The 12,115-nt window shown below is 44.2% G+C and overlaps 1 protein-coding gene across 8 annotated transcripts in view; it reads left to right on the top strand.

The window, feature by feature from the left end:
- The window catches only part of TANC2 (tetratricopeptide repeat, ankyrin repeat and coiled-coil containing 2), a 357,539-nt gene that overhangs the window by 333,925 nt on the left and 11,499 nt on the right, over positions 1-12,115 (top strand). For 6 of the 8 annotated variants that reach the window (XM_060290546.1, XM_060290544.1, XM_060290543.1 and 3 more), the window contains 7 exons: positions 1,819-1,952; positions 3,665-3,788; positions 7,730-7,905; positions 8,202-8,334; positions 8,891-8,920; positions 9,742-9,833; positions 11,725-11,871. In XM_060290546.1, the coding sequence (XP_060146529.1) occupies positions 1,819-1,952; positions 3,665-3,788; positions 7,730-7,905; positions 8,202-8,334; positions 8,891-8,920; positions 9,742-9,833; positions 11,725-11,871 (836 nt within the window). The remainder of the gene's footprint in view (positions 1-1,818; positions 1,953-3,664; positions 3,789-7,729; positions 7,906-8,201; positions 8,335-8,890; positions 8,921-9,741; positions 9,834-11,724; positions 11,872-12,115) is intronic. The other 2 variants (XM_030843275.2, XM_030843270.2) reach the window with 1 other exon arrangement.

Genomic DNA, 12,115 nt, shown 5'->3' with positions numbered 1-12,115 from the left:
TATAATTGACATACAACATCGTGTAAGTTTAATGTATACAATGTGATGATTGCCAGTCAAATTCTTAAGCTACTCTTGTGTTCTGACCCAAGAACTAAAGTTGTTTTTTTTTTCCTGAACTATTAGAAATGTGAACTTGGAAAAGAGGGAAAATCACTTTGATTTAAAGAACAAGAGACAAACTTCTCAGTCAAGTAAACAATCAAACCCATCAATACTTGTAACTTATCCATTCGGAACTTGGAAATGACCCTCACCTCAGATAGGATGAAGCCTCTGCCCTTCTGTGAGAACAGGATGGAAATGCCTATGTTAAGAGTTCCAAAAAATAAAATGAAAAATACACATAAGACAAGGCCTAGATACATCTAGTTTAAGATCTTCTAAAATTGCCACATTTTCCTTCATAAGCCCTTTCTGTCCTTGAAGAAGGAAAAGATTACTTTGAAGGTTTATCTCAGTGGAAATTACAGGTAGTTTTAGTTTTGCATATGAGTCAGTTGTGGGTAAATTTGGCCAAGCTCAAAGACAAAATGCCTTAATTTGCACTTAAATGAAAAAAATCACAAGTGACCATTTGATTTGATTTTCAGTTGCTTCCCTGATTAGATACGGACATTTGCAAACTGAAATATCTGCACCTGCCATGTGTTATCTTCCTCTGATTTGTCATTGGAGTAGGTGGCCACAGCAAAGGAAGGACCTGCTGACTACCACATCTGTTTTTCAAGTCTGTGGGGAAAAAGGTCTCCATACTTTCTTTAAAAGCATAACTCCTGCCATTTTCTAACAGTGTTTACCATCTTCCCTACCCTCATCCATTTAAAACACTGAGTGTACACACTTGAGATCCCTGGTTAAGAAACACATACATATTTGTTCAAATATGAACTTAGTAGAAAGTGTATTGACAAATTCCTCTTACTGCTATTGAAACAGTACTCAAAGGATGAAATAAGCACTCTTAGAATCCTCTGTATCAGAGATCATAAACAATGGACAGTAGCACAGAAGGAAGAATGTTTATGTTTCTTCCTGCTGTGTGTCCTTTATCCTCGCTATAGCTGTGCTTTATCTGTGACTCCATTATCCTGTATTCAGAAGAAAAGAGCCTTTGTCACACTCCTCTCATCTTTAAGACTATTACTTTGAACAGTTTTGACCCTCCTATGAAAATGGTCACACATGTACTAGAAACTTCTGTCCCAACTGATGAAAAAAAAGAAAACTGGCCCAAGGCTCTTAGACTGCAATTTCTTTTTTTTCTTTTTTTTTTTTTACATTTTTTAATATATTTTTATTGTAAATACTCCCTTAAAAGCAATCCAGGAAACTGTCATTTAAGAAATCAACAAAATTAAGACTGCAATTTCTGACTGGTTCTCTGAGTTTAAGGGCCCAGGAGTAGAAATTGGCCAGAGGTGGTTCCTAGCTAACTCTAAAAGACCGTAGTCTGCAAAGACCCTTCTCTCTGCATTCTTACCCATGCACATACCAGTAAAAGGTTTGTAGCTGGGACGAGGTACCAAAAAAAGAGAGGGATTAAAAGCAGAGAAGATAGTCTGGGTAGGAAACATGAAACCAAGTAAGTTTGGTCAAAGGTGATTTTTTCAATAAAATTATTATAACTGTCTCCGTGTATGTAAGCCCTTTTATTTTTCTTTGAAAATTTCCTTCATGGCAGAAGTAGCCAGAATCATCATTCTTGGAGGTAAAGTAGCAATTACATTCATCAAACACAGGTGTGCTGCCCTGCTTACCCTAGAGGGCTAGAGAAGACAAGACCCCCTGTGCTCATTCTGTGCTCTCTGCCCTTAGCCCTGACAGCTGCAGCCGGAAGGGGCAAACTGGAGGTGTGTCGTCTACTCCTGGAACAGGGGGCAGCAGTGGCCCAGCCAAACCGCCGAGGGGCAGTGCCCTTATTCAGCACCGTTCGCCAAGGCCACTGGCAGGTAAGCACGTAGCTACTTCCAGTGCCCCAGGCAGGGGTGAGTTCTGGGTGGGAACTTCTTTTTTTTTTTTTTAACATCTTTATTGGAGTATAATTGCTTTACAATGGAGTGTTAGTTTCTGCTTTATAACAAAGTGAATCAGTTATACATATACATATATCCCCATATCTCCTCCCTATTGCATCTCCCTCCCTCCCACCCTCCCTATCCCACCCCTCTAGGTGGTCACAAACGACCTAGCTGATCTCCCTGTGCTATGCGGCTGCTTCCCACTAGCTATCTATTTTACGTTTGGTAGTGTATATATGTCCATGCCACTCTCTCACTTTGTCACAGCTTACCCTTCCCCCTCCCCATATCCTCAAGTCCATGCTCTAGTAGGTCTGTGTCTTTATTCCTGTCTTACCCCTAGGTTCTTCATGACCTTTTTTTTTTCCTTAGATTCCATATATATGTGTTAGCATACAGTATTTGTTTTTCTCTTTCTGACTTACTTCACTCTGTATGACAGACTCTAGGTCCATCCACCTCACTACAAATAACTCAGTTTCGTTTCTTTTTATGGCTGAGTAATATTCCGTTGTATATATGTGCCACATCTTCTTTATCCATTCATCTGTTGATGGACACTTAGGTTGCTTCCATGTCCTGGCTATTGTAAATAGAGCTGCAATGAACATTGTGGTACATGACTCTTTTTGAATTATGGTTTTCTCACGGTATATGCCCAGTACTGGGATTGCTGGGTCATATGGTAGTTCTATTTGTAGTTTTTTAAGGAACCTCCATACTGTTCTCCATAGTGGCTGTATCAGTTTACATTCCTGGATGGGAACTTCTCAAGCAGAGAGCAAAAAAATCACAAAATTTGGGTTATCCAGCAGTCACTGGGTTTGAAGACTTGGGCCTCTGTTATTAATATTCTGGTTAATTGAGAATACATCAGAAAATTAACATTCGTACATTCTATATAATACAGATCATTCCCGATGATCTGTATCATATAGAAGGACTAGCTACTTTTGGCCTGGTGGTGCAGCGACCTCCTTCTCACACTTCACAACATCCCCAGGGTCTCTGGAAGGTTCAAACCTCAGCAGATCCCTGCTAACCGCTTACAGCAGGTGTGCCTCAGACTTGCAAAAAGAAAATGTGGTATTTGTAAATTCTAGTTATGTGATCTTTCCAGATGTTTGGATTCTGGATAAACGCTAATTTATATATTTAGGATGGAAAAAAAAGTCTATTGGTTATAATCTTTGAAAATGTTTAAGTAGGAAAAAAGTCCTAGGAGCCAAACAGTGCTGAAGAGTTATCGGAGGCTGTATTCTGTATTTACTGTGTTCTGCTCAGTTGTAAATATTCACTGCAGGCAGGTTTGCAACCCCTGGAGGCCAGTAAAATGGCACTGACATAGGTGTTGGCGCTTCCACCATGGGGTTGTTTAGTCTACATCTTGGCCTTTGTCATCTTGAATTCTTTTTTACTGAGTGGCTGAGTCGGACGTTTAGAGTTGAGTTCTTCTCATTTGGCTGTCCCTGAGACAGTCAGAGACCGAATCCCATGGTACTAGACCACGCAGGGGGTTCTTGCAGTGGAAAGTTTCTTTAGGGGTGACTAGCGGGGAGTTCTCACGGTGTGGGGGAGGGCGTGCGTGTGTCTGCTCAGCAGCGCTTCCTGGCTGATTGGACCCTGCTTCTCTGCACCTGCAGATTGTTGATCTTTTACTCACCCACGGAGCTGATGTCAACATGGCGGACAAGCAGGGCCGCACTCCCCTGATGATGGCAGCCTCCGAAGGCCACCTGGGAACTGTGGACTTTCTCCTTGCTCAAGGTCAGTCCTGCAGTGCCAGAGCTTGATGACCAGTGCCCATAACAACCCCAGGAACTCATGATTTCCAGGGATGGATTCCAAGAGGAGTTGAGAACGGATATTCTTAAGCCAGTTGGTGAGAAAATGAAAGTCCGTCTCCTCTCTTCTCATATACAGTGGGACCCTTCTAATCTGACATTCTCTATTTCTTTATGGCTTGAGGGTTTTTTGGTATCCTAATCAAATTTACATAATCTAAGCTCTTTAATCTCCCAACTTTGATTTTTTTTAACGTACACTCAATAAATGTTCATCTTCCGGGGATCGTATTTTGACTTGATCAATTGTTTTGTAAGCCTGCACAACTAATATTTTTCTTGTATCCTAAGGAGGCAAATGGAAGTTGAAATGATTGTTGACCATGGGACCCTATTTGAGGAATCAGGGTATTATTACCCTCCTATTGTAATAAATTCCTTTTGACATTTACCAACATTCATATATTCCTGGTGAATGGGAAATAAGTTAAAGTGAGTTTGTGGTCATACTATCCAAAGCATTCCCTTCAATGGCTCCGACCTCAGTCATCTATACAGAATAGTAGTGAGTGACAGGGGAACGAACCTCTGTAGCAGAAAAGCTCCAGTCACTGGTGACTCTGCAGTACCATCTAGTGGAGCTCGAGCATTTGCATCAAGCAGGAGGTGGTGTGACTCTGACCAGCTTTTACTCCATTCCAGCAAGCCTCCCCTATGAGTAAACGGGATCTTCTCATCTATAATTAATATCCACAGGTGCACACACTTCAAGAAAAACAAGCCCCTGCAAATCGTGCCCAGGCTGGAGCAGCTGAAGGGTAGTTGATTTAGGAAGAAGACAAGGTTTCTTCTTCTAAGATTTCAAACTACAACTCAGTCAGAGACTTACTGGATCTTTAGCTGTCTCCTGCAAAGATTTGTTTCCACAACCTTAGACTCACAAAACTGGGTCAGAATCAGAGAACTGTTTTCCCCGTGTACAGAGTGGTTCTTGCTTCCCCAATACAAGCCACCAAACAAACCTGTTTTCATGGTTTCTATCCTTCTGTTAAGAGGGGGCTGGAGGAGCAAGGGAGATACGCCTAGCTCCTCAGGATAAAACGTGGCAGGAGTAAATGTCCCAGAACAACCTGAGTCTACTGGAAAAGGCAGGACCCCTTCACCACAGATAAGCTGTAGATGACTGCACACAGTCTGCCGTGAGCCCGTGGAAGCTCATCAGACACAGACCCCAGACATGTGTTCCCTTTACGCTGCAGGCAGTCTGGTCTCCGGTCTTCTTACCGTTTCATTCTTTCACACTTAAATCAGAGAGTTTCTCTCAATCAACAAATCCTACCCAAGTTTATTTAGCCTACGTTATCCGCAAAACACTATGCTAGGAACTGAGTGATTTTTTAAAATAAATACACTACAATCCATGTCTTCAAAGGGTCTATAATCTGGCAAGGAGGGGATAAAACAAAGATAAGGAACTACCTTAAAAAGCAGAGAATCCTAAGTACTCTGATGATAAAGGTATTTGAATTAGAACAGGACAGACTTTGAAATTTGAATGGGAAAAATGTTCTATATTCAGGGAGAGGACGTAATGTAAATGAAAGGTCAGAGAGGAGAAACAGTACACAGCAGGTTTGGGGAAATATGCAGGTTGTCCAGTGACGTACATGAGGACTGTCGGGAAATAAAATTGGAAATGTATGTGGAAAGGAATTGAAAAGGAGCAGGTTCAAAGAGTTTGGACTTATCTGAAGGCAGTAGGGAGCCTTTCAAGATTTTTAAAAAGAGAATCAGTGCCAGAGTTGCGCTTTAAAAAAAAAAAAAGAAAAATCACTTTGGCAGTAGTGTGAATAGTAGAGTTGATGAAGGGATTATAGTGGACCTGGGGATCAATTAGGAAGCCATTGTCATTGAGTAGATGAGAGGTAATGCCGAATCCAGGTGCAGTAGCTGTTAGAACAGGAGGGCCAAGTGCAAAAAAGATTTTGGATATAAGGGTTGATTACATGCAGGTCGTAAGGACAGATGAGTTGACGGTAACTCCAAAGTTCTAAAAGGGATGTTTGGGAGAACTGTGATTCTGTTAACTGCCCGGAGAAGAAAAGAGAGAAGAGGAAGATTTCAAATTGAATTTTCAGAGGAAATTGAATACCTGGTTTTTTTTCATATGTATCTCCTTTTAATTTCTTAAATTCCAGCTTCCCTTATCTTTGTAAAATCAATTTATCTGTAACATACATCCAGAACCTTCTTATCCTGCTTTTTCCACCCCTGAAGACTCTGTCCAGGAAATTTATAGACGTTGCATCTGAGAAAACTCCTTAGATTCTGTCCCATATTCAGATTCATTCCATGTTAGAGTCAGTGTTTTAGTTGCAAACTACACCATTGTGAAAAGATAACCCACTACATGGATGGCTCTCCTCAGGGTTAGAAGTATCGTACTTTCCAACCCTCCATCCTGTTACGGGAAGCCACAAAGTCTGGTTGTCTGACCTCTAGGGATACAGAGGTGATAGGCCACATATCTGCTGAGTAGCCCCAGAGCCTGGCTGTGGCAGGTCCTGAGCTTGATCTGACATCTGAATCCTGTCCAGCTGAGGACGCAGCCTGGAAAACGTACTGTGTGTGCAGTAAGTTGATGTCTAATTTAGTTAGTGCGCATGTCATGCCAACTGTGTGGAAAGAGTCATCTTAGGTACTCTTCAAAACTAGCAAGGGAACGACAGGCTCTTTGCCATCCAAGAGCTTACAGTCTAGGCTGAGAACCAAACGTATACTGAAGTTTAGACTAATTACAAAAACAGTATGTCAAGTGTGCTTGCTCCTCACAGGTGAAAATAGAAATGTTGAAGGGAAGAAGATGCAGAATATAAAATAGGCTAAAAGAGTGGGGATGGGGTTGTTGAAGGCTGACTAGTTTAATTAAACTCCTGATTTCTTTCCTGGCCTGGGCTCAGTCTCTTCCCATGAGTCCGTTTCCCTCCCATTCTAAGGCGGGAGAAGGTGGCCTGGTACTACCATCAATGATAAACATGTTCTGAGCTCCTTATTTTATGAGAACCTCTCAAGGAGTTTATACCATTAGAAATCGAAGATTTTTGCCAAGTTCAGAAAACATGCACTGAGAATTTATTACAAATAAGTGGGATACATTAAAAAAAAGATTAATAACAGAATAAGGTGACATATGTCAAGCAGGTTCAAGATGAGGTAACAGTGAATGCGAGAAGCTTTTTGGAGACAGGGAGGGTTTTTTTTTGTTTTTTGGGGTTTTTTTTTTTTGTGGTATGCGGGCCTCTCACTGTTGTGGCCTCTCCCGTTGCGGAGCACAGGCTCCGGATGTGCAGGCTCAGCGGCCATGGCTCATGGGCCCAGCCGCTCCGCGGCATGTGGGATCCTCCCGGACCAGGGCACGAACCCGTGTCCCCTGCATCGGGAGGCGGACTCTCAACCACTGTGCCACCAGGGAAGCCCCGACAGGGAGGTTTGAGATGGTTCCTAGAGAACAGGTAGAAGTGAGGTAAGTCATGGGGAGATAAAAGGTATCCACACATGGGGGCAGCATGACCGCAAGTGCGGATACAGGAGTACTTGTGGGAGATTCTAGAGGTGGTGAGCACATCCATTTTGGGCAAAGTTGAGGATTCTCACGGAGGAGTAATGAAACTTAAGGATAAACAGTAAGCTTGGGGAGAGATTATGCACAACCCAGGATAGGCTGCCCTGTCAAAGAACTGGACTCTTGTACTGACAGCTTGTGGGAGCAATTTTGTTAACAGTTTTATCCAAAGACAACTCACATCCCAGAAACATAAGCTGTGCTTTGGCCGAGTGTACACCTTAAATACCAGCTTTCCCTCCTGCTGTGAATTTTCATGTTTTTCATGTTTCCTCAGCCCTGTATTATGCCTGCTCTTGTAGGTGCCTCCATTGCACTAATGGACAAAGAAGGATTGACAGCCCTCAGCTGGGCTTGTTTGAAGGGTCACCTCTCAGTAGTACGTTCTCTGGTGGATAATGGAGCCGCCACAGACCATGCTGACAAGAATGGCCGCACCCCACTGGATCTGGCGGCTTTCTATGGTGATGCTGAGGTGGTGAGTGCCTTTAACCAAGCCTCAGGGTGGTAAGAACAGGGAAGGTTCTCTATCCACAATGTTATCTGGGGTTGATGATTCCTGATAAAAAGTTCTCAGATCTGTACTTGCTCCAGGGCGGGAACATTGAAAACACCATTAAAGACCAGGAGCATAGGTCTGGCCTGGAATACCATGACTGTCCAGCCTGGCTCAAACCAGTAGTTGAATGAAGGGCAGGCAGCAGCCGGAGCCCTGAGCGGAGCAGTGTGAGCCGTCACACCTGCGTTAACTGCGCTGCTTCGTCCGTGTCCTAGGTCCAGTTCCTGGTGGACCACGGGGCCATGATTGAGCACGTTGACTACAGCGGAATGCGCCCTTTGGACAGGGCAGTGGGGTGCCGGAACACTTCTGTTGTTGTCACTCTTCTGAAGAAAGGAGCCAAGATAGGTAGGAAAAAGGAAGAAGGTGCTGGCCATCTGTGCCCAGGGGCCAGACTGGTCCGGCGGTCTGGCTGCCCTGGGTGTGTGGTGTGCGTGTATGTAGTCTCCCCTCTGCCCTGGCCCAGTTATTGTCCAAGTGAACAGAAGGCTCTTGGCCCAGAGAAAGCACCATCTGAGCCATGGTCTACACTGCCCTGTGTCCAAAATCACACGGTTATCTGCCGTGCCCCGAGTAGCCTTAGCCAGGAGGCTGCTCCGACCTTAAGCACATCTCAGCGCTGACACCTCGGTAGCAGCCCCGCCCTGTGAGCATCCTGGATCCCTGCACCGCCACAGCCTTCGCTTTCCCTTGCTCTGTGTGTGCTTTGGACTCTCGAGTCCCTGCGGCTGCTGTCCCATCCACTCCCCGTCCCTCAGGCCTGTAGACAAGGGTTGGCTGATATGCTGGCTTTTTTGCTGCCTGCCTCTCACCGCTGCTTTTTCCTTCTTTTTTTTTTTTTTTTTCACCTTCATCCATTTTTTTTTCCTCTCCTACAACTTTTTGTTTTCTCCTTTCTTTGAAGGTTGTCAGACGTTACCGAGTCGCCCACGAGGTATATTTCACCGCTGTCAGCATCAGGCGTGGTCTGATGGCTTGGTCAGCTTTGCCTTCTCCTCTTTGATTTAGCCTGCATGAGTTCCCTACACCTCTAATCTTTTAATTTACTTCACCTTAAAAGAAGATTTTTTTTAATGACTGTTGTAGAGAATAACTTGAACTTTTGATAACTAACCCTGAAAAGCCTAGTTGGTAAATAATTCAGGCATCCGTAAACTAATCGAGTTAACCTTTTCTTTCTCTTTGTGGGTAAAGTGGTCCTCGGTCATGTTGGCTTGTTTCACACTGGAACCGTGCTCCTGGTTCAGCATGAATCCCGGGAGTCCTATTCAGTACTTACAAATTAGGGGAGCCTTTAGAGTCTTCCATGGTTTCCCTTCTGCAAAGAACGTATTTAAAAATTGAGACTAAACAGCTGGGGCTCTTGAGTCCCAGATTCTGAAAGAAATTACCCTTTTTAGATTTTTTAAATCTTATGGTGACATTTAATGTAAACCCTTTCTCCCAATTTCCTTATTTAAAATAACTCCAAAATAAGCCATCGCCTGCCCAAATACAACACGCAGGCTTTGCTGCCCTCCAGTGGTGCAAACTCAGACAGTTCAAACATTCTTATTTTAAGGTGAATACAAATCCAACGCAGCTTCTTGGCAGTGGGAGTTACTAAGACACTCCCAGTTCTAAAAGATGAGGCCATTGTTGTGGAGCAAGTTGTTCTCTCAGCAGAAATTCCCCAAGGGTGTTTTTTTCACCTAGCTTCCTGCCACCCTTACATTGTATGAGTTTTTTACCCATCATGCATCCTGTACACTACAGGTCCAGCCACATGGGCGATGGCCACCTCCAAACCAGACATCATGATCATCCTGCTGAGCAAGCTGATGGAAGAGGGGGACATGTTTTATAAGGTGAGCGGAGGAAGGAACCGTGTCCTCCAGACAGCCCTGACTGTTCTCTCCTTGTAGAATCTCCCGAAGTCTCGGCAGGTCTCACCCTTGGTTCTAGAGGCAATGGCATCCCTCGGTGGTGGGCTCATAAGCTGAGGACCCCAGGTTTTTGCTTTCTCAACAAGAGAGCAAGAGTAGCCTGCACATGCCTGCAGCTGATGGACCTAAAGACCTGGTCTTACCTGGTCACTAATAGGCAGATACGTAGATTCTACATGGAATCTGTTCATTGGAGCCTGGAAACCATGGGACAAGTAAAAGAAACGTTATATAGTGCAGATATTTCCAGTCTGTAGGAAAGAGGCATCGATCTTAGCTTTTATATTTAATATCTATGTAGATTTAAAAATCTGTAGTAATAATAGCTTATCAGCATCCCTGAGGAAGGAAAGGAAACCAAGACAAATAGCAATTACAAGATTTACTTGAAATGACAACAAAAAAGGTATGAAGTCTTCTTGTACTCACAGTTCAAGCTGAAGGCTGCATATCCCTAACACACACAAACTCCCGTGGGCTGCAGGAAGTCCCTTAAGAACTTCCCGTGTCAGAGTTATCTCATGGTGTTAAGATTAGCTGAATCTTCTTCTCCTAAAGTAAATACAAATCCGGCCCAACTTTCGGCAGCGGGTGTCACTGAGACATGCCCAGGCCCAAAGATGAGGAAATGATTGTGATGCACGTTACTTCCGCCTTGTGTAAGGAGTATACAGAGCTCCTGGGAGTACCGTTGTATTTCCCAAAGACCCTTTGAGTGAGAGTTATTGTAATCTAGGACTCTTAGGCTTCTAGGAAACTTGAGTTCTGACCCAGCCATGATTTTACATGACTTCAAAGAAGGGCCTCTCAGGGTGTCATGTTTATGGACTCGAGAGTGGCACTGCTGTCAAGAATCTCAGCCCTGTTCATAACATAACTTGTGGCACCCCAAGACAAGGAGTCCTACCTCCTAAACAGGCAGAGCTACTCCTGCTCCTACCCAGAATTCTGCCTTGGAAGACTCCCAAATCTATCCTCAGTGAAAGGGTCTAAAGAGAAAATAAAAGATCAGGATCCCTGGTTGGAGTTGCAACTATACAGACGGAATGGAGTGGATAAAGGGCAGCTAACAAGAGTGTGAGATGCCTCCTGCATCATTCTGGGCTCAGCTTATAGATTTTCAGATGCAAAATGTAAGAAAAGTTCAAGGCCCCTGTGACCAGTTCCCTAGGTGGGTCACAGATTTACCTCATCTTGGAAAATCCCTCTGACATAGATGGAATCACAAATTCTAAATTTCACTTGTCTACCACCACCCTAAGACTCCTTTTCGAAAAACAGGGGAAGACTCATTGATATTCTTTTATGCCATGAGATTAGGGGAGCAACAGCTAGACTGCTTTAGCTCCCACATCCTTTGTGAGGAGGAGAATGGCCTCTTGTAGAGGACTGGCAAGGTGGAACAAAAAGAATTTCCAGATAAAACAGATGTAAAGAAGTAGTAATAACCTTGGAGTGATTGGGACTGGGGAATGCTATGTGTCCTATAGGGAGATCAGGTCGGGGAAAAACCTCCTTTGAAATGAACAAGGTCAGTTCCTTGGGAGTCCAGTTGGGAAGCTGGGGTCCCAGGCCTTTCCTACGCCAAGACTTTGTTTCTCTGGCTTGTATCTTGGGAATCCCCTTCGTCACCCCTCACCTGCCAGGTGAGCTTCCAGTAGAAAAAACTGGACCCTGCTGCTCTCACCGTCAGGGCTGGTGTTGGGAGGGCCTAACCCTTAGTAGTAACTGCGGAGAGAGGAAGGGAGTGGGGGCAAACCTCCTCAGCTGCTCAGCAGACCAACTGTGTTTTGCTCTCTTGTGCTCCCACTAGAAAGGGAAAGTAAAGGAAGCTGCCCAGCGCTACCAGTACGCTCTGAAGAAATTCCCTAGAGAAGGGTTTGGTGAGGACTTGAAAACCTTCCGGGAACTAAAAGTGTCTCTCCTCCTCAACCTCTCTCGATGTCGCAGGAAAATGAACGTAAGTCCCTCTCATCCCGGCTCCTTTCTGCAGTACTGGAAGTTGACGGTCCGTGTCATGCACTGGCTTTTACCAGGCCCCTGAAATCCTTGTCTGCCCCATTTGGAACTTGGTTGTCCTTCACAGAGCACTGACATTTGCAATTTGAAAGAAATCAAGTCTAAGTACAATCCGTACCTCAAACGATAAAAAAGTTAATCCTGTGGGCACTTTGTAGCTTTCTGAATTTTCCTAATTCCTGCTG

The sequence above is a fragment of the Globicephala melas genome, chromosome 20, assembly GCF_963455315.2.
Source record: "Globicephala melas chromosome 20, mGloMel1.2, whole genome shotgun sequence".
NCBI lineage: Eukaryota > Metazoa > Chordata > Mammalia > Artiodactyla > Delphinidae > Globicephala > Globicephala melas.
Note: the sequence above shows the minus strand (reverse complement) of the source record. Positions and strands in the feature narration are given on the sequence as shown.